General features: G+C 45.7%; 1 protein-coding gene and 1 long non-coding RNA gene across 3 annotated transcripts in view; one reads left to right on the forward strand and one right to left on the reverse strand.

Moving 5' to 3' along the window:
* pip5kl1 (phosphatidylinositol-4-phosphate 5-kinase-like 1) overlaps positions 1 to 21,168 on the forward strand; it is a 65,035-nt gene that overhangs the window by 17,901 nt on the left and 25,966 nt on the right. For both annotated transcript variants that reach the window (XM_059638249.1, XM_059638248.1), the window contains exon 2: positions 18,610 to 18,801. In XM_059638249.1, coding sequence (XP_059494232.1) covers positions 18,610 to 18,801 — 192 coding nt within the window. The remainder of the gene's footprint in view (positions 1 to 18,609; positions 18,802 to 21,168) is intronic.
* Positions 5,972 to 18,775, reverse strand: LOC132206038 (uncharacterized). The gene is made up of 3 exons (XR_009442766.1): positions 18,741 to 18,775; positions 6,171 to 6,269; positions 5,972 to 6,058 (listed from the first exon to the last, which is right to left on the reverse strand). It is a non-coding gene; the product is annotated as an uncharacterized LOC132206038 (long non-coding RNA).

Consider the following 21,168-nt stretch of genomic DNA (forward strand, 5'->3'; position numbering starts at 1 on the left):
AAGATTAAAATGCATATTCACTGCATTTGAATTACAAAGTTCATTTTGTCGAGTGAATTAATAGAATATCACAGTTTGGATTCAATAGTTTGAGAAGTTGTTAACAGTCTGTATCCTACAGAGTGAAACTATTGTATATGTTTGGACATGCTGGCATACAATAGAAAGGTATAGTTATGATGGTGCTATGAAACATGGATCTGAACAAGGAAACACATGAACAGAATGGAGCTGTTTTTTCAATTCTGATAAAAACATGTCCCCATTTACACTCTAAGATAATAAAATGTGAGGCTGGATGAACACAGCAGGCCAAGCAGCATCTCAGGAGCACAAAAGCTGACGTTTTGGGCCTAGACCCTTCATCAGAGAGACGTCAGCTTTTGTGCTCCTGAGATGCTGCTTGGCCTGCTGTGTTCATCCAGCTCCACACTTTGTTATCTCAGATTCTCCGGCATCTGCAGGTCCCATTATCCCTGATCCCATTTACACTCTCACATTCCACTACATCCCAGAAAGCCTGGATAGCCTGGGAGTTTTTTCCACTGGAGTGTAGGAGGTTGAAAGGTGACACAATAGAGTTGTAAGCTCAAGAGAGGGATGGATAGAGTTAATGGTAGGTGCTTTTTCCCTAGGATGGGGGATTTCAAGACCAGGGGGCACATTTTTAAGGTGAGGAGCGAGATTTTAAAAAGGCATAAGGGAAAACATTTTTTTATACAGTGGATGGTCCGTGTGGAAGTGGCAGATGCCAACGCAGTTACAATGTTGAAAAGACACATAGATCAGTAGACAAAAAGGAAAGTTTTGGAGGGATATGGGCCAGGAGCAGGCAGGCGGGACTGGTTTAGTTTGGGATTACATTCTGCATGGACTGGTTGGGCCGAAGGGTCTGTTTCCATGCTGTGTGACTCTATGCCTGGGTCTGTTTTGCTTTCTAACACTTTATCTGGAGTGAGAGGGTTTGATTCTGTTCAAGGCACTGTATTTAAAATAGTACAATCGTGGTAATGATACTAATTTAGTCGTTGCTGTGCTCAAAGATATTCACAATGTGCATGCATACATGCCAATAAACACAGACGTGTTCAATCTAGAAGCTTGAACAAATGCAGGAGAAATAGCGGTAATTCACTATTCAGCCAGAATGTTCTGTTATGTTTTCTCTGCTTCTGTTTGTGTTGGTTGGTTGCGAGCCTGTCTATATTGTGTCACAAGGCCTACATGAGGCAATAATGAACAAGTGGACGGAAGAGAATGGAAAATTCCATCAGGTTCCGCAGAGATTGCATTCAGTAGCAGTCTCCAGCAAGTGTTTGAATCAGCATGATTTCAAGATTGGAATATCCTCAAGAATATTCCCTGGGACATCCAGACTGGGCAAGCTCGGTTAGTGCCTGACAGAGAGCAGTTAGCAAAAGGATTGGTTTATAGTATCTCCATCTTCCTTGATTGATCGCTGAGCCAGTAAAGCCATTTTGTGCTTATAACGTTTTAGTGACATTTCCTACCTCTTGCACACTTGCATCAATTTAATCATAAGATAGTCGGGACTGCCGAAGGTGGAGAATCTGAGATAACAAGGTGTAGAGCTGGATGAACATCTCATGATGCTGCTTGGCCTGCTGTGTTCATCCAGCTCTACACACAATTTAATCATCTCAGGTTTGCTACTGCATTTTGAATTGATTTAGCATCCTCTCGCATGATGACCTGAGACACTTCACAGCAGCATTATCAAACAAAATTTGACACAGAATGGACAGTATACAGTAGATGGCAGGACTGTTATAGGAACATTGATATGCAGAGAGATTTTGGGATGAAAATGCATAGTTTCCTGAACGTGGCAATACAAGTGGATAAGAGGGCAAAGAAGGAATGTTTGCCTTCATTGGTCGGTGCACTGAGTATAAAAGATAGCAAGTTGTGTAGCAGTTATGTAAAACTTTAGTGAGACCACAACTGGGCTATTGTGTACAGTTCTGGCTGTCACACTGTAGGAAGGATGTGGCCGCTTTGGAGAGGCTGCAAGAAAGGTTTGCCAGGATATTTTTTAAAAACTGAAAGGACTGCAGACTCTGGAAATTAGAAGCACAAACAGCAATTGCTAGAAAAACTCAGAACTGAAGAAGAGTCACTGGACTTGAAACGGTAACTCTGATCTCTCTCCACGGATGCTGCGAGACCTGCTGAGTTTTTCCAACAATTTCTATCTTTGTTTACGAGAACGCTGCCTGGAATGGTGGGTGTTGGCTATAAGAAGCGGTTAGACAAAATTGGTTTGTTTTCGCTAGAGTGTCAGAGGCTGAGGGGTTGATCTGAGAGAAGTGTACAAAATTGAAAGGCACGAATACGATGCATTGTCAGAGTCCTTGTCCCAGGAGGAGCATAGATTTAAAGCGAGGGGAGAAACTTTAAAGGAGATGTAGGAGGTGAGTTTTTTTACACGGAGGGTGGTAGCTGCCTGGAGCTTGCTGCCGGGGGAAGATTACTCTCTAGGTCAAGTCAGCAGAGGGAGGGGGAAAGTGTTGGGTATTCCAAAAGGCATTAGGGTGGACAAGTCCCCAGGTCCGGATGGGATCTATCCCAGGTTTCTGAGGGAAGCAAGAGAGGAAATAGCTGGGGCCTTAACAGATATCTTTGCAGCACCCTTGAGCACAGGTGAGGTCCTGGAGGACTGGAGAATTGCTAATGTTGTCCCCTTGTGTAAGAAGGGTAGCAAGGATAATCCAGGAAATTATAGACCGGTGAGCCTGACGTCAGTGGTAGGGAAGCTGCTGGAGAAGATTCTGAGAGATAGGATCTATTTTTATTTGGAAGAAAATGGGCTTATTAGTGATAGGCAACATGGTTTTGTACACGGATGGTCTGTCTTACCAACTTGATAGAATTCTTTGAGGAAGTGACAAAGTTGATAGATGAGGGAAGGGCTGTAGATGTCATATACATGGACTTCAGTAAGGTGTTTGATAAGGTTCCCCATGGTAGGCTGATGGAGAAAGTGAAGTCGCATGGGGTCCAGGGTGTACTAGCTAGATGGATAGAGAACTGGCTGGGCAACAGGAGACAGAGAGCTGTAGTGGAAGGGAGTTTCTCAAAATGGAGAACTGGGATCCCTGTGGAACACCAGGGTCAATGTCGGGACTGCGGTTGTTGGTGATGTACATAAATGGCCTGGAGGAAGGTATAGATTGTCTGATCAGCAAGTTTGCAGATGACACTGAGATTGGTGGAGTAGCAGATAGTGAAGGGGACTGTTGGAGAATGCAGCAGGATATAGATAGATTGGAGAGTTGGGCAGAGAAACGGCAGATGGAGTTCATTCCAGGCAAATGTGAGGTGCTGCATTTTGGAAGAGCTAATTCAAGGGCGAACTATACAGTAAATTGAAAGGCCCTGTGTAAAATTGATGTACAGAGAGATCTGGGTGTTCAGGTCCATTGTGCCCTGACGGTGGCAACGCAGGTCAATAGGGTGGTCAAGAAGGCATATGGCATGCTTTCCTTCATTGGATGGGGTATTGAGTACAAGAGTTGGCAGGTCATGTTGCAGTTGTATAGGACTTTGGTTCGTCCATATTTGGAGTACTGTGTGCAGTTCTGGTCGTCACATTACCAAAAGGATGTGGATGTTTTGGAGAGGGTGCAGAGGAGGTTCACCAGGATGTTGCCTGGTATGGAGGGCGCTAGCTATGAGGAAAGGTTGAGTAGATTAGGATTATTTTCATTAGAAAGACGGAGATTGAGGGCGGTACCTGATTGGGGTCTACAAAATCATGAGGGGTATAGACAGGGTGGACAGCAAGAAGCTTTTTCCCAGAGTGGGGAACTCAATTACTCGGGGTCACGATTTCAAGGTGAGAGGGGAAATGTTTAAGGGAGATAAGCATGGAAAGTTCTTTACGCAAAAAGTGGTGGGTGCCTGCCACACGTTACCAGCGGAGTTGGTAGAGGTGGGTACAATAGCGTCATTTGGGATATATCTAGACAGACACTTGAATAGGCAGGGAGCAGAGAGATACAGATCCTTGGAAAATAGGCGACAGGTTTAGATCGAGGCTCTGGATCGGCGCAGGCTTGGAGGGCCGAAGGGCCCGTTCCTGTGCTGTAATTTTCTTTGTTCCTTTTTTCTTTGAGATGGTAGAAGCAGATACCATGAAACATTTGTATTCAGTTGGTATTCAGAAGTATTCAGACAATCACAGGAACAGGCAGGGAATAGAAAGATTTGGACCATGTGCAGGCAGATGGGATTAGTTTAGAATGGCATCATGGTCGGCACAGACGTGGTGGGCTGAAGGGCCTCTTATTGTGCTGTACTGCTTTATTTCTAACCACCTAAGCAAGATGAACATATGAATTAGGAGGAGAAGGACACTAAGCCCCTCAAGCCGGCTCTATTTTTTATTAAAGTTGTTCCTGATTTGAATATTCCACATCCCTACCTCCCTTCAGTGACTATTCTCCCCTTGATTATTCAGAAACTTCTTAACCTCTCCATTAAAACATATTCGAAGAATCTACTTCCACCCCCTTTTAAAGAAGAATGCTCTAAAGACAGGGGAACCTCCATATGAAAAGTAATTCTCATCTCTAATGTTTTACCCATGCGGCTGGCAGCTTGGTCAAGTAGCTGGCTTTCTAGGGAATGTCTTTGAGGAGGAGTGAGCGAGGCAGAGAAACAGCTATGTTAATGCGGTGGATTGCCGCATCTTGGAGCCCAGCAGCTGAGACACGGACCCCAGAGGTGCCTGGAAGGGGATTTAGGATGTATAAGAAGGAAGAACGCAGAGATCTTGAGTATTGTAGGGCTGGAGGAGAGCAGAAATCATGGAGGAGTCAGTCTCCCACTATTTGACTTCTGTAGGCTCCTCCATAAAACTGTGCCAGTCCAGAGAGGCAGCTCAACATCATTTTCTCCAGGGTAACTAGGGATGGGCAATAAATGCTGGCCCAGCCAGAGACACCCACATCCCACAAATGAATTTTTAAAAAAACACTCTCATTGGTTTGCAGCTCAGAATTCTTGAAGGCGTTGGGCAGCTTGCACGGGGCCTGTGTAAAAGACCTGTCTGCGTACATAGATCCCTGAAAGTGCTGTTAAGAAGGCTTACGGTGTGTTAGGTTTTATTGGTAAAGGGATTGAGTTCCGGAGCTGTGATGTCATGCTGCAACTGTATAAAACGCTAGTGCGGCCTCACTTGGAATATTGCGTGCAGTTCTGGTCGCCCCATTACAGGAAGGATGTGGAAGCATTGGAAAAGGTGCAGAGGAGATTTACCAGGATGTTGCCTGGTCTGGAGCGCAGCCCCTATGAAGAAAGGCTGAGGGACTTGGGTCTGTTCTCATTGGAGAGAAGGAGGCTAAGAGGGGATTTAATAGAGACATACAAGATGATCAGAGGATTAGATAGGGTGGACAGTGAGAGTCTTTTTCCGAGGATGATGACTTCAGCTTGTACAAGGGGGCATAGCTACAAATTGAGGGGTGATAGATTTAAGACAGATGTCAGAGGCAGGTTCTTTACTCAGAGAGTGGTAAGGGCGTGGAACACCCTGCCTGCCAATGTAGTTAACTCAGCCACATTAGGGGCATTTAAACAGTCGTGGATAAGCATATGGATAATGATGGGATAGTGTAGGGGGAGGGGCTTAGATTAGTTCACAGGCCAGCGCAACATGGAGGGCCGAAGGGCCTGTTCTGCGCTGTATTATTCTATGTTCTATGTTCAAAATCCATCTTAGTGCTGGAAAGACAACCATTGTCAATGACACTCATATCCCAAGTACAAGCAAGACCTTTTAGAACATGATTTTGAGGGATGCAAACAAAAGAAATCTCCATTTAGTCGAGGTGTTTACTTCAAATGTTATTCAAGCAAAATGTTTTTTAATTGGAAAACTCATGGATGTCAAATGGTCCAATCCTTTCCCATCACATTTTCCTGAGTCAGGCGATGATCTCTTTTTCCTGTGTTTTGTCCGGCTTTCATTGTGGTTGGGATAGAGGAGCTAATTGACTCTCAGACCTTGTCAGCAGGCACAGATTAAAGTAGCCTTTTGAAAAAAATCAAGCATGATTATTTTGCAAGGGTTTGCCATTTTTGTCAATTTTGTTTCATTTTTAAAAAGGTTTGAGGCTTTTTGAGCACCACGTACAAGCACGTACCTCGAGGAGAAAATCGAGGATCCAGTCAGTTGACATCCTTCTCTTTCGTTGTATAAATTGTCATTCCCTTTATGAAGTTTAGCTTCTTGTACTCCAGCTCTGATGAACGCAAACCAAAAGGTTTCAATTATGTGTCTCATTTTAGCCATGTTAAAGAATAGGAAGTTGTACAGCCTGGAGAAAATGATGTAATTAAAGCGAGGGTGCTGGTGGAAGGCTGTTTTGCGGACTAGGCCCTGCCACTTTCGTTTGTCATTGATATAAAATAATTGAGATGAGAAGATAGAAGAGTAAGTTTGCGAATGACACCAAAACTGGTGATATAATGGAGAGTGAAGAAGGTGCTCTAAGATTCCAGAGAGACCTTGATTGGGTCAATGGGCTGAGAGGTCGCAGATGGAGTTTAATTTGGATAAATGTGAGGCATTACATTTTGGTACAAATGAGGGCAGGGTGGTGTTGTAGAACATCGGGATTCAGGTACATAATTCTTTGAAGTTTGCGTTACATATAGACAGGATGGTTCAGAAGGCATTTAGCACACTTGTCTTCATTGCTCAGACCTTCTGAGGATAGGACAGGACATTGGCGAGGCCCCTTTTGGAGCACTGTGTCCAGCTCTGGTCTCCTCCTGTTATAGGAAGGATATCTTTAAGCTGAAGACGGTTCAGAAAAGATTGACGAGGATGTTGCCCAGAATGGAAGATTTGAGTTATAGGGAGGGGCTGGATGGGCCGGGACTTCTCTCACTGAAGCATAGGAAGTTTTTAAGATCATGAAGGGTATAGATAAGGGTGAATGGTAGGTCTCTTTTCCCTAGGGTGGGGGAATTTTAAGACTTGGGGACATATTTTTAAGGTGAAAGGAGAAAGATTTAAAAAAGAACGTGAGGGACAACTTTTCCACACAGAGTGGTTCAGAAGAAGTGTTGGATGTGAGTACAGTTACAACTTCTAAAAGATATTTGGATAAGTACATGATTCAGAAAGGTTTGGAGGGATATGGGCCAGGAGCAGGCAGGCGTGACTAGTTCAGTTTGGGGATTATGGTCGGCACGGTCTGGTTGGGCCGAAGGGCCTGTTTCCGTGCTGAGTGACTCTATGACACTGGCAACAGTAGAATACTAGCCTCGCCACTGAGTGAGTAATTCAGAGTCCTCGGGCCGATGACCGAGGCACAATATCAAATCCCACAGAAGGAATGAAGGGTCACGGGGAGAGTGCAGGGAAGTGGTGTTGAAATGCCCATCAGCCATGATTTAAATGGCAGAGTGGACTTGCTGAGCCGAATGGCCTTACTTCCACTCCTATGTCTTACGGTCTTATGGTAGCTGGGATAATTTAAATTTAACTACTTATTCTAAATTTATTTAGAAATTATAAAATGCTAATATTGGTAATGGTAACCAAAAAGACACCAGGTCACTGTAAAAAGCCATCTGGTCATGTCATGTTTTTGAGAGAAGGAAGTCTGCATTCCTAATCTGGCCTACATGCAACTCTGGCCATGCAACATTTACTGTTGACTGATAACTGCCCTCTGAAATTTCCCAATAACCACTCAGTTTTTCGCACTGCTGCCTCGCAGCGCCAGGGACCCGGGTTTGATTCCACCCTCGGGCGACTGTCTGTGTGGAGTTTGCACATTCTCCCTGTGTCTGCGTGGGTTTCCTCCCACAGTCCCAAGCTGTGCAGGTCAGGGTGGATTGGCCGGGCTAAATTGCCCGTAGGGATGTGTAGATTAGGTGGGTGGGATGCTCTGAGGGTCGGGATGGGTTTGTTGGGCCGAAGGGCCTGTTTCCACACTGTAGGGATTCTATTCTGTCTATTAAAGAAATCGCTTGCTGAGCAAGTGGCTCACCGAGGGCAATTAGCAATGAACAATTAATGTTTCTAATACTTAAGTGTTTTGGAGAGTCCTGGGCAGCCCGTGTACGTCAGTGAGCACTGGGACAGTGGGTGACCTGCACTCGGTGCGAGTGAGTGGCAGATTTTTGGATGAGTTCAGGTTTGTGGGGGGTGGAGGACAGGAGCTTGGCCAGTCCTTCTTGCAACATCCCCATCGTGTGAATATATCAGAAAAAGACCAAATGGACATGTTCCAGTGCTGTCAGTGCTCTGTAATTATCTAAATGCAATTGCATGCGTTTTTGTAAACAGCAGAATCTCTGCCTTTTTTTCTGTAACATTGTAGAATTCCTTATCCAGGCTCTGATACAGTCAGCCTCCCTTATGGAACAGATTGTTACTTCGCTTGTTCGCTTTACTTTGTGTTCTCAAACTTTACTTTCTTGGTAATTGTTATCTCTCTTTAAAAAGTGTTTAATATTTGTGAAGCCAAGATACTAAGATTCTTTGCTATTACTGATCCAAGGCTGTAAAATGGAACTCAGATACAGCTGAGTCATCATCTAATCAAAAGGTGAAATTGATTCCACAAGCTTTCATTCTCTACTGTTTTCCTGACCCTCTGATTCACTTCCACAGTACGGGATAAGATTCCTCATTTCAGGAGCTCATCAGAGCTGATCTTGACTTTATCTCCTGGCCATCCTCCCATCTTCCACCCTCCTGAAACCTGAGCTCATCTGAAAATCTGCACTCTCTCACATAGAGTGCACATCCACATGCTCACCAAGCTCTGTTGGCTGCTAGCCCAAAAGAGGCATATTGGATTGGAAATATTTACTCTCTTTTCACAGATACTACCAGATCTGTTACGCTTATCCAACATTTCCTGTTTTTATTACAGATATCCGGCGTTCACAGTACTTTGCTTTTATGTTGCTATATAAATGCAGATTGTTATTGGTATGTTGACATAGACTGAGTCATCTGGAGACTGATAATCCGGTGGCTAGGTGTAAGCATTTGAGTGGTATCTCTGGCAGACTGTCAGAGGCTTGTAAAACTGAAATGACCGAGGGTGTAAGATAAGAAGGAGTAGAGCTGGATGGACACAGCAGGCCAGTCAGCATCTCAGGAGCACAAAAGCTGACGGTTCGGGTTGGGACCCTTCTTCAGAAATGGGGGAGGGGAAGGGGATTCTGAAATAAATAGGGAGACAGGGAGAGGCCAAGAGTGCGTTGACTTTCTCCTGTTTTTGATCAATGGCTTTGTTGTGCTCAGAAGAAAAGTTTAGAGGAGATTTGACAGAAGTCGTACAGTCGTAGAGTCAGAGAGATCTACGTGATAGAGAAAGGTCCCTTCAGCCTATCACATCTGTACTGGTTAAAAATGACCATCTAACTATTCTGATCCCATTTCCCAGCACTCGGGCTTGAGTATGCATATCTAAATATTTTCTAGGTGTGATGAGGGTTTCTGCCTCTCTCATTCTTACAGGCAGTGAGTTTCAGATTCCCCACCATCCTCTGTATGGAAAAAGTTCTTCCTTACACCCTCACTGAAGCCCCTGCCCCTTACTTTAAATTTACGTCCCTCGGGTCATTGATCTCTCCACCAAAGGGACAAGTTTATTCCTATGGTCTGGGTGGGATGCTTCAAGGGGCGGTGTGGACTTGTTAGGCCGAAGGGCCTGTTTTCCACACCATAGGGAATCGAATCTAATCGAATCTATCCTGGTTATGCATCTCATCATTTTATACATTTCAGCGTTGTCTCCACTCAGTGGAAACAACCCCTGTCCAATCTCTTTCCATAAACATGCCAGCCCAGGACAGGCCTGGTTAGAAGAATTGGAGTTTCTTGTGATTGAAGACCCAAAATTTTAAGAGATTTGAATGTAGCTGACGTTCGAATGAACACTAGTTTTTTTCAGCAATCAATGACAGTTTATTTGCACCATTACTGAGACCAGCATTTATTAATCAAATTTAAAATCAACCAGCCACTCATGTTGGGCCTGGAACTCACGTCCTCAAAGCATTTGCCTGTATCTCTGGGTTACGAGCCCAACAACATTACCACAGCGTTCTCCGTCGCCGGCTTGTTCTAATTGAATTTGTCCTAATGCCCACAACGACAACGTACATTTACATAGAGCCTTTTAACATGTGAAATATCTTAAGGCCCTTTAGAGGCGAGTTATCAAACACCGGACATACATTGTTATGTAAGACATACCTGGGCAGGTGAAGCAAAGTTTGCACAATTGAGTGGGGGTTTTGATGAGCATCTTAAACAGGGACAGGGAAGAGTTTAGGAGTACATTCTGGAACTTAGGAGCCAGATGGTTGAAACCATCATCACTAAGGGAGGAACCAAGGAATTGGCAAAGGGCCAGAATTTGAAAACCCAAGTGGCTCAAGTTTAAAATTCCCATCTTTGTGTTTGAATTCCTTTTTGGACGTCCCCCCCGCCCCGTCTCAGTGACCACCACTAGCCCTACAACCCTCTGCCCTTCTTACAGAATCACGAACTAAGGCAGTGCAAAAGGAGGCCGTTCAGCCCAACGAACCTGATATGCTCAGGAGCATTCCATCCTCTGTATTTCCTGCATTTTGTTTTCTCTAACAAGTGTTTATCCAGTCCGTTTTGAAGGTTTAACTAAAGCTGTATCCATCACCAGTGGGGGTTTTGATGAGCATCTTAAACAGGGACAGGGAAGAGTTTAGGAGTACATTCTGGAACTTAGGAGCCAGATGGTTGAAACCATCATCACTAAGGGAGGAACCAAGGAATTGGCAAAGGGCCAGAATTTGAAAACCCAAGTAGCTCAAGTTTAAAATTCCCATCTTTGTGTTTGAATTCCTTTTTGGACGTCCCCCCCGCCCCGTCTCAGTGACCACCACTAGCCCTACAACCCTCTGCCCTTCTTACAGAATCACGAACTAAGGCAGTGCAAAAGGAGGCCGTTCAGCCCAACGAACCTGATATGCTCAGGAGCATTCCATCCTCTGTATTTCCTGCATTTTGTTTTCTCTAACAAGTGTTTATCCAGTCCGTTTTGAAGGTTTAACTAAAGCTGTATCCATCACCAGTGGGGGTTTTGATGAGCATCTTAAACAGGGACAGGGAAGAGTTTAGGAGTACATTCTGGAACTTAGGAGCCAGATGGTTGAAACCATCATCACTAAGGGAGGAACCAAGGAATTGGCAAAGGGCCAGAATTTGAAAACCCAAGTAGCTCAAGTTTAAAATTCCCATCTTTGTGTTTGAATTCCTTTTTGGACGTCCCCCCCGCCCCGTCTCAGTGACCACCACTAGCCCTACAACCCTCTGCCCTTCTTACAGAATCACGAACTAAGGCAGTGCAAAAGGAGGCCGTTCAGCCCAACGAACCTGATATGCTCAGGAGCATTCCATCCTCTGTATTTCCTGCATTTTGTTTTCTCTAACAAGTGTTTATCCAGTCCGTTTTGAAGGTTTAACTAAAGCTGTATCATCACCCTATAGGCTTCGACTGAAACTGTATCTAACGCTCTATAGGCTTCGACTAAAACTGTATCCATCACCCTATAGGCTTCGACTGAAACTCTATCCATCACCCTATAGGCTTCGACTGAAACTGTATCTAACACTGTATAGGCTTCGACTAAAACTGTATCCATCACCCTATAGGCTTCAACTGAAACTGTATCCATCACCCTATAGGCTTCGACTGAAACTGTATCTAACACTGTATAGGCTTCAACCAAAACTGTATCCATCACCCTATAGGCTTCGACTGAAACCATATCTATCACTGTATAGGCTTCAACCAAAACTGTGTCTATCACCCTATAGGCTTCAACTGAAACTGTACCCATTACCCCATAGGCTTCGACTAAAACTGTACCCATTACCCTGTCAGAGAGTGCATTCCAATCACTTGTTTCTTCCTAAAATGTTTCTCCTCATGCCAGATCTGGTGTTTTTACCACTCGCTGTAAATCCGTACGCTCAGGAATATTGACCCTTTGGTCACTGGCCAGAGCATTATCCTTTCTAAAGCCTTTGTGATTTTGAACGGCCCTGCCAAATCTCCCCTCAGCTTTCAGCCAGCAGCCTGGCTTCTTCTTCCTCTCCATGTACTCCCTCGTCCTTGCGGCCCATTCTAGTAAATTTCTTCTGAACCTTCTCTAAAAATTTAGCTCCTTCTTAAAATGTGGTGCTAGGAATTGGACCTGGTGCTTCCAGCCATTGCACTGAAGCCAGGGCGTGTCTCAGTGCATATTTGTGTAGTTCATGATGTCTCACTTGTATCTTGAACCCTCCTTCATAAAACAGTTGAAATTGAGAATGTCACTTTGGAGGCCAATGGTCCAATTTTGGTCCAAAGGAGCGGATGTCCTTAAAGCCTGACTTTATTTCCTTTCTGCCTGGGAATAGATAATACAGTCGCTATAGCGAGACTGTCACAGGCAGCCTGCTTTCAGAATCACAGCAGCATACTGTTTGCCATCTTTCATTAAATGCCAGCAATTGTACTCTCAGAATCACAGCTCTCAAGATTTGGTTGAAACTGCAAATGCAGCCAGCTCATGGTGCAGAGCGAAGATTACAGTCTGTGCTTGGCAAAAGGTGTCCTTTCTCCATCTCAGTAGCCAGGCCATGCGTTTCATCCATCTTCTTCAGCTCAATCTACATTAAGCACCACAGCCCAACAATCCTGTGGGGAAATTAACTATCCTCCCAGTGTAATCCCAGCAGGATAACAAGGTGTGGAGCTGGATGAACACAGCAGGCCAAGCAGCATCTTGGGAGCACAAAAGCTGACGTTTTGGTTTCCGATGAAGGGTGTAGACCTGAAACGTCAGCTTTCCTGCTCCTAAGATGCTGCTTGTCCTGCTGTGTTCATCCAGCTCTACACCTTATTATCTGCGATTCTCCAGCATCTGCAGTTCCTACTGTGCCTAATCCCAGCAGGAGACTGCAAGGGACACTCAGGGACTGGTGAGTAGTACTGAGGAGGTGGGGAAACTGCAGAAAGATTTAGACAGTTTAGGAGAGTGGTCCAGGAAATGGCTGATGAAATTCAATGTGAGTAAATGTGAGGTTTTGCACTTTGGAAAAAAGAATACAGGCATGGACTATTTTCTAAACGGTGAGAAAATTCGCAAAGCTGAAGTACAAAGGGATCTGGGAGTGTTGGTCCAGGATTCTCTAAAGGTTAGCTTGCAGGTAGAGTCTGTAATTAAGAAAGCAAATGTAATGTTGTCATTTATCTCGAGGGTAGGAATATAAAAGTAGCGATGTGCTTCTGAGGCTTTGTAAAGCTCTAGTTAGGCTCCATTTAGAATACTGTGTCCAATTTTGGGCCCCACACCTCAGGAAGGACATACTAGCCCTGGAGCGTGTCCAGCAGAGATTCACACGGATGGTCCCTGGAATGGTAGGTTTAACGTATGATGAACAGCTAAGGATCCTGGGATTGTACTCATTAGAGTTTAGAAGGTTGAGGGGAGATCTAATAGAAACTTACAAGATAATGTATGGTTTAGAAGGGGTGGACACTAGGAAGTTGTTTCCATTAGGCGGGGAGACTAGGACCCGCAGGCACAGCCTTAGAATTAGAGGGGGTAAATTTAAAACCGAAATGAGATGACATTTCTTCAGCCAGAGAGTGGTGGGCTTGTGGAATTCATTGCCACGGAGTGCGGTGGAGGCCGGGACGTTGGTTGCCTTCAAGGCAGAGATCAACAAATTCTTGATCTCAAAAGGAATCAAGGGCTACGGGGAGAGTGCAGGGGAGTGGTGTTGAAATGCCCATCAGCCATGATTTAAATGGCGGAGTGGACTTGATGGGCTGAACGGCTTTACTTCCACTCCTATGTCTTATGGTCTTATGGAAACAGTGTAATTTTGGAAACATTGTGAAGTGGCCATCTTTAACTTTGCAGCTCCCCTGAGGTCACTCACTGGAAATTTGACAAGCATTCTTGCAGTGTGTAGAGATAAGAGTTTGCTGATTTTGTGTGGAATTATATGGGATCTTCTAGCACAGCAGCAGACCACTTGGGTCACAGCTGGACGTTGCTGGTTTACACTCCAAACCTGCCCGCTTCCAGTTTAATTCTTCTATCCCCATTGACACCTTTGAGGCAAACTGTATTGTGGGTAATGTCATGATGTGGGTCATGCAGAGGCCCAGGCTAATGCTGTGGGAAGCTGATTCTAACCCCACCATTGGCAGTTAGAAAGGACATTTGCTGTCTGCACCCAGTCTAAAGACAGAAGTCACATGACATCAGGTTCACTTCAACATCCAACAGGTTCACTTGAAATCACAAGCTTTCACAGCACTGCTCCTTCATCAGGTGAAGTCCTGGTCTGACCTACAAGCAACTCCAGACCCACAGCAATGGGGATGGCTCAGAAATGACTTCGCAAGCCACTCAGTTGTCTCAAAGAAATTAAGTTGGGAGGCCCTATCTTATTACCCCGACTCACCACCACCTTCTCAGTTCATGAACACTGACCCAGGCAGCAAAACCCTACATCCTGTGAAATGAATAAATGAGAATGATTGATTTGACACGGTGGCTCAGTGGTTAACATCGCTGCCTCACAGCACCAGAGACCTGGGTTCGATCCCACCCTCGGGCGACTGCCTGTGTGAATTTTGCACGTTCTCCTGGTGTCTGTGTGGGGCCTCCCCGCATTGCTTCAGTTTCCTCCCACTGGTTAGGGTGGATTGGCCATGGTGTGGCGTGCAGGCTAGGTGGATTCACCACCGAAAAAATGTAGGGATAGGATATGGCTGTGGGCCTGGGTGGGATGCCTTCAGAGCGTTGTTATGGATTTGACGGGCTGAATGGCCTGCCCCCACACTGTCGGGATTCTACACCATGACAGTGTGAGATTGTAAACACCTGCTGCCTTGCTCCTTTTAGCTGATGGAGGTTTCAGATTGGTAGATGCTACTGATCAGCCATGTTGAGGAGAGGGAATGTTTAGATGGCAGATAAACTGCCAATAATTGGGCAGTTTTATCCTGGATGATGTCAAGCTTTTTAATGTTGCTGGAACTGCATTCATCCAGACAAACAGGGAGTATTCCATCGAAACAATCGGAGTTGAAATGCCCATCAGCCATGATTAAGTGGCGGAGTGGACTCGATGGGCCGAATGGCCTCACTTCCATTCCTATGTCTTATGGTCTTGTGGAAGCCTATAAGATTCTTAGAGGACTTGATAGGGTTGATGCAGAAACGTTGCTTCCCCTTGTGGGAGGGTCTAGGACCAGAAGGCATCGTCTCAGACTAAGGGCTGCTCCAGTGAAGGCAGAAATGAAGATTTCTTCTCTCTGATGTGAGTGAATCTATGAATTCTTTACTGCAGCGGACCATAGAGACTGGGTCATTCAGAATACTAAAGGCTGAGACAGACAGAATTTTAATCAGCAAAGGAATTGAGAGTTATGGAGGAAAGGCAGGAAAGTGGAGTTGAAGATTCTCAGATCAGCCATGATCTCATTGAGTAGCAGAGCAATCTCAAGCTGAATGGCTTATTTCTGCTCTGACACCTCATGGTCTTTTCACAATCCTGACTTGTGCCTTATCGATGGTGAACAGCTGAGTAGAAATGCGTGGGGAATTTTGAAGCATATTAATATTGGCTCACACAACCACCTCCAATGTATAGTAACTCTCCTGGCTGAAACCTTACTTACCCCAAGTCCTATTCAGCCATCGTATTGGCATATTGGCTTCCTTTCTGAGCACACTGATTTAAAACTTCTCCTCCCTATGTTCAAATTCCTCCATTCTCACCCATCCCTGTCTCTGTGACTTCCTAAACCTTCCGAGAACCTTCGGTTTCCGCTCTCTCGGGCATCCTCTGCTGTCTCTGCTCCTTCGCCAGCTGCTTTTCTTTTTGTTGTGATCATCCTAAACGTTGGAATTTCTTCCTCAGACTTGTCCACATCTCCATCTCCCTCAACACCATCCTGTAAACCTCTGAGCAAATTCCAAATATTGCCCACTTTAGGGCTCAGTGACAGCATTTGATCCCAGTGCACCTGTGAAGCATCTGAGGATATGTTGGCTGTGTTAGAGGTGCCATATAAATGCAAGCTGTTGTTGGTTAACTGTGGCCAAATCAAAATACTTGAGCCTTCCATCACTATGCGCTGGTGTGCCCCCGTTGTGTGAGTGTCATCTGACACCTTCATTTCTGATTTATGATCAGTCTTCCCTCCCCGATTTACAGAAAATAGGGCCTGGAGGTCCTTCCTGTCCATTCTGCAATTCAATATGAACATGGCTGATCATCCGACTCAGGCCCCTGCTCCTGCTTTCTCCCTGTACCCTCTAATCCCTTTAACCCCAAGAACTGTGTTGAACTCCTTCTTGAAAACATCCAATGTTTTGGCTTCAACCACTTTCTGTGATGGAAAATTCCATGCTCTCTGGGTGACAAAATCTCTCTTCATTTCAGTCCTAAATAACCTAACTCATATCCTCAAACTGTGACCCTGGATTCTGGACTCCCTGGTCACTGGGAACATCTGCATTTACCCTGTGTGGCCCTGTTAGAGTTGTATAGATTAGCTTCCCTACAGTGTGGAAACAGGCCCTTCGGCCCAACAAGTCCACACCACCCTTTGGAGCATCCCACCCGAACCCATCCCCCTGTAACCCACACACCCCTGAGCACTACAGGCAATTTAGCACGGCCAATCCACCTAACCTGCACATCTTTGGACTGTGGGAGGAAACTGGAGCACCCGGAGGAATCCCATGCAGACACGGGGAGAATGTGCAAACTCCGCACAGATAGTCGCCCAAGGCTGGAATCGAACCCGGGTCCCTGGTGCCGCCCATAGGTTTCTATGGGATTCCCCCTTCATTCTTCCAAACTCCAGTGAATATAATCGTAACTGATCCAGCCCGTCTCCATGTGTCAGTCCTGCCATTCCGGGAATCAGTTCCTGGCTTTCAGCTGAATTTACCGCACTGTGCTGCGCTCAGTACTGTGACTAATGCATTTTGATCTCTGCAATCCTTCCCTTGTGAAAGCCAAAACATAAAGATTCTCTTTCAGTCTGCCCGCTGACCTGAATTAACCTCAACATCAGATGCCTAAATGCATCTGCCAGCTCCGGCATGTTTCACTTTCTGGATGATGCACTAAGCAGGAGAAAAATTACTGGGCCTCAAAACAGGCAGGTGTTTTATAAAGGGATAATGGGAACTGCAGATGCTGGAGAATCCGAGATAATAAAGTGTGGAGCTGGATGAACGCAGCAGCATCTCAGGAGCACAAAAGCTGACGTTTTGGGCCTAGACCCTTCATCACCTCTCTGATGAAGGGTCTAGCCCCGAAACATCAGCTTTTGTGCTCCTGAGATGCTGCTTGGCCTGCTGTGTTCATCCAGGTGTTTTATAAACACTTTTCTTCAAAAACGTATCCTTGTTAATTGCATATTGCTCGATTCATGATCGAGTGTCGTCCAGTTGAAGGATTGAAAGTCTGTTCACTTCCCATTGTCCAAGGGCAGGCGGGACATGACTAGGAAGGCCAGGTTGTGGGGACAGTGTAGGTTACATTATGATTAAACGTCCAGGAATTTCCCTGGAAATTGGCAACTCTGAATTATTACTGTACGCGTAAAGATGACATCGCTCGTCAAGACTGTAAGCCCAGGATAATATTGTGGTCTCTTGCTGTTCTCTGTGCAACATAGAACATAGAACATAGAACATTACAGCACAGTACAGGCCCTTCGGCCCTCGATGTTGTGCCGACCTGTCATACCGATCTCAAGCCCATCTAACCTACACTATTCCATGTACGTCCATATGCTTATCCAATGACGACTTAAATGTACCTAAAGTTGGTGAATCTAATACCGTTGCAGGCAAAGTGTTCCATTCCCTTACTACTCTCTGAGTAAAGGAACTACCTCTGACATCTGTCCTATATCTTTCATCCCTCAATTTAAAGCTATGCCCCCTCGTGCTCGCCATCACCATCCTAGGAAAAAGGCTCTCCCTATCCACCCTATCTAACCCTCTGATTATCTTACATGTTTCAATTAAGTCACCTCTCAACCTTCTTCTCTCTAACGAAAACAGCCTCAAGTCCCTCAGCCTTTCCTCATAAGACCTTCCCTCCATATGAGGCAACATCCTAGTAAATCTCCTCTGCACCCTTTCCAAAGCTTCCACATCCTTCTTATAATGCGGTGACCAGAACTGTACGCAATACTCCAAGTGCGGCCGCACCAGAGTTTTGTACAGCTTCACCATAACCTCTTGGTTCCGGAACTCGATCCCTCTGTTAATAAAAGCTAAAACACTGTATGCCTTCTTAACAGCCCTGTCAACCTGGGTTGCAACTTTCAAGGATCTGTGTACATGGACACCGAGATCTCTCTGCTCATCTACACTACTAAGAATCTTACCATTAGCCCAGTACTTTGCCTTCCGGTTACTCCTAACAAAAGTTAACAAGCCAGCAATAATATATTGTCACCTCTCTGGGCCTCAGTTGGATGAATGATTAAGAGGGTTTTCAGGCCCTGAAGCGGTTTGATTCACTGTTTCTTTCAGATGGAAAGCCAAGATACCAGCATGAGCCAAAGATCAGCGGCAAAGAGGAAGTTCCTGTGGCGAGTCAGACAGAAATGGAAACTGTTGGGTTTGTTTGAGATCGATCGCGATCACGAATTTTACGAATTTACCTGCATGCTGAAGGAAGGACTCACATCCGCTGTTCAAGTCTCCCTCGACAATCCACATATGGTAAGGTCAAGCGGTGTGCCAATCAGCCCCATCCTGTAACGCAGTGAGTGAAGATGTATGATAGTCATCTATTTCACACCAAATAAAGTCTGTCGGGGAGGTGATGGCCTGGCAGTGTTATCACTGGAATGTTAATCCAGAGACCCAGATTCGAATCCTGCCAAGGCAGATGGTGGAATTTGAATTCAATAAATATCTGGAACTAAGAGGGTGTCACTGGCCAGGCTGCATTTATTGCCCCATCCCTAATTGCCCAAAGGGTAGTTAAGAGTCAACCACATTGCTGTGGGTCTGGAGTCACATGTAAGGATGGCAGTTTCCTTCCCTAAAGGGCATTAGTGAACCAGATGGGTTTTTCCTGACAATTGGCCATGGATTCATGGTCATTAAACCCTTAATCTCTTACTTTTTATTGAACTCAATCTCACCATCTGCCGTGGTTCGATTCGAACCTGGGTCCCCAGAACATTACTTGGGTCTCTGGATTAATTGTCTAGTGATTATATCACAGAATTTATTTCGCTGTCAAACAAAAGGGTAGCAAGGTGTTTGTACACTGCTGCCTCTCAGCACCAGGGACCTGGGTTCGATTCCAGCCTCGTCTGTGTGGAGTTTGCACATTCTCCCCGTGTCTGCGCAGGTTTCCTCTGGTGCTTCAAGACCCATTCATCAGTCTGGTTTCTAAGTGTGACCGAGATGAATAGGAATTTCTTCAGCCAGACGGTGACTAATCTGTGGAACTCTTTGCTGCAGGAGGCTGTGGAGGCGAGGCATATTTAAGATAGAGGAAGATTGGCTCTTGATCAGTAAGGGGATCAAGGGTTACAGGGGGTAGGCAGGGAAATTGGGTTGAGAAACGTATCAGCTATGATCGAATGGCAGAGCAGACTCAAGCCAAATGGCCAAATTCTGCTCCTATATCTTATGGTCTTATGGGGAAATTACTGATTATCTCCACTCAGACTGGGACTTGATGTCATTTATTGCAGACAGAACAGAACAGTCCTTTCTCAGTTCGAATCTCAAATGCAACTCTCAGGGACTGCAGGGTTATCTATCCAGCAACATCCTGCACTGCCCAGAAATTAAAGATTAATTTCCTCTGACAGTATTACCAGTAATCCTGTTGAAACATTATGAGCAGCATTGTTTTTTAAAAATCTTCCCTTCCATGCTCTGTGAATTATCTTCAATTTGTTACCTGTGGAAGTTTAGAGACAGGAGGGAAGTCCATTTGACTAGCAAACCAAAATCATCTGAGTGCCGAAGGGAGATGCAGCTCATTTCTGATATCAGAGATAGTAGGAACTGCCAATGCTGGAGAATCTGAGATAACAAGGTGTGGAGCTGGATGAACACAGCAGGCCAAGCAGCATCAGAAGAGCAGGAAGGCTGACGTTTCGGGCCTAGACCCTTCTTCAGAAATGGAGGAAGGGAAGAGGGTTCTGAAATAAATAGGGAGAGAGGTGGAGGTGGATAGAAGATGGATAAAGGAGAAGATAGGTGGAGAGGAGATGGACAGGTCAAATAGGCGGGGATGGAGCCAGTAAAGGTAAGTGTAGTTGGGGACGTAGCGAGGGGATAGGTCAGTCCAGGGAGGGCAGGCAGGTCAAGGGGGTGGGATGAGGTTAGTAGGTAGGAAATGGAGGTGGGGCCTGAGGTGGGAAGAGGGGATAGGTGAGAGGAAGAACAGGATAGGGAGGCAGGGACGAGCTGGGCTGGTTTTGGGATGCGGTGGGGGAAGGGGAGACTTTGAAGCTGGTGAAATCCACATTGATACCATTGGGCTGCAGGGTTCCCAGGCGGAATAGGAGTTGCTGTTCCTGAAACCTTCGGGTGGCATCATTGTGGCATCGCAGAAGGCCCAGGATAGACATGTCGTCTAAGGAATGGGAGGAGGAGTGGAAATGGTTCGTGACTGGGAGGTGCAGTTGTTTGTTGCGAACCGAGCGGAGGTGTTCTGCAAAGCGGTCCCCAAGCCTCCGCTTGGTTTCCCCCAATGTAGAGAAAGCCGCACCGGGTACAGTGGATGCAGTATACCACATTGGCAGATGTGCAGGTGAACATCTGCTGATTGGAAAGTCATCTTGGGGCCTGGGATAGGGGTGAGGGAGGAGGTGTGGGGGCAAGTGTAGCACTTCCTGCGGTTGCAGGGGAAAGTGCCGGGTGTGGTGGGGTTGGAGGGGAGTGTGGAGTGGACAAGGGAGTCCCGGAGAGAGTGGTCTCTCCCGAAAGCAGACAGGGGTGGGGATGGAAAAATGTCTTGGGTGGTGGGGTCGGATTGTAGATGGCGGAAGTGTTGGAGGATGATGTGTTGTATCCGGAGGCTGGTGGGTGGTACGTGAGGACGAGGGGGATTCTCTTAGT

This window comes from Stegostoma tigrinum, chromosome 29 (genome assembly GCF_030684315.1).
Source record: "Stegostoma tigrinum isolate sSteTig4 chromosome 29, sSteTig4.hap1, whole genome shotgun sequence".
NCBI lineage: Eukaryota > Metazoa > Chordata > Chondrichthyes > Orectolobiformes > Stegostomatidae > Stegostoma > Stegostoma tigrinum.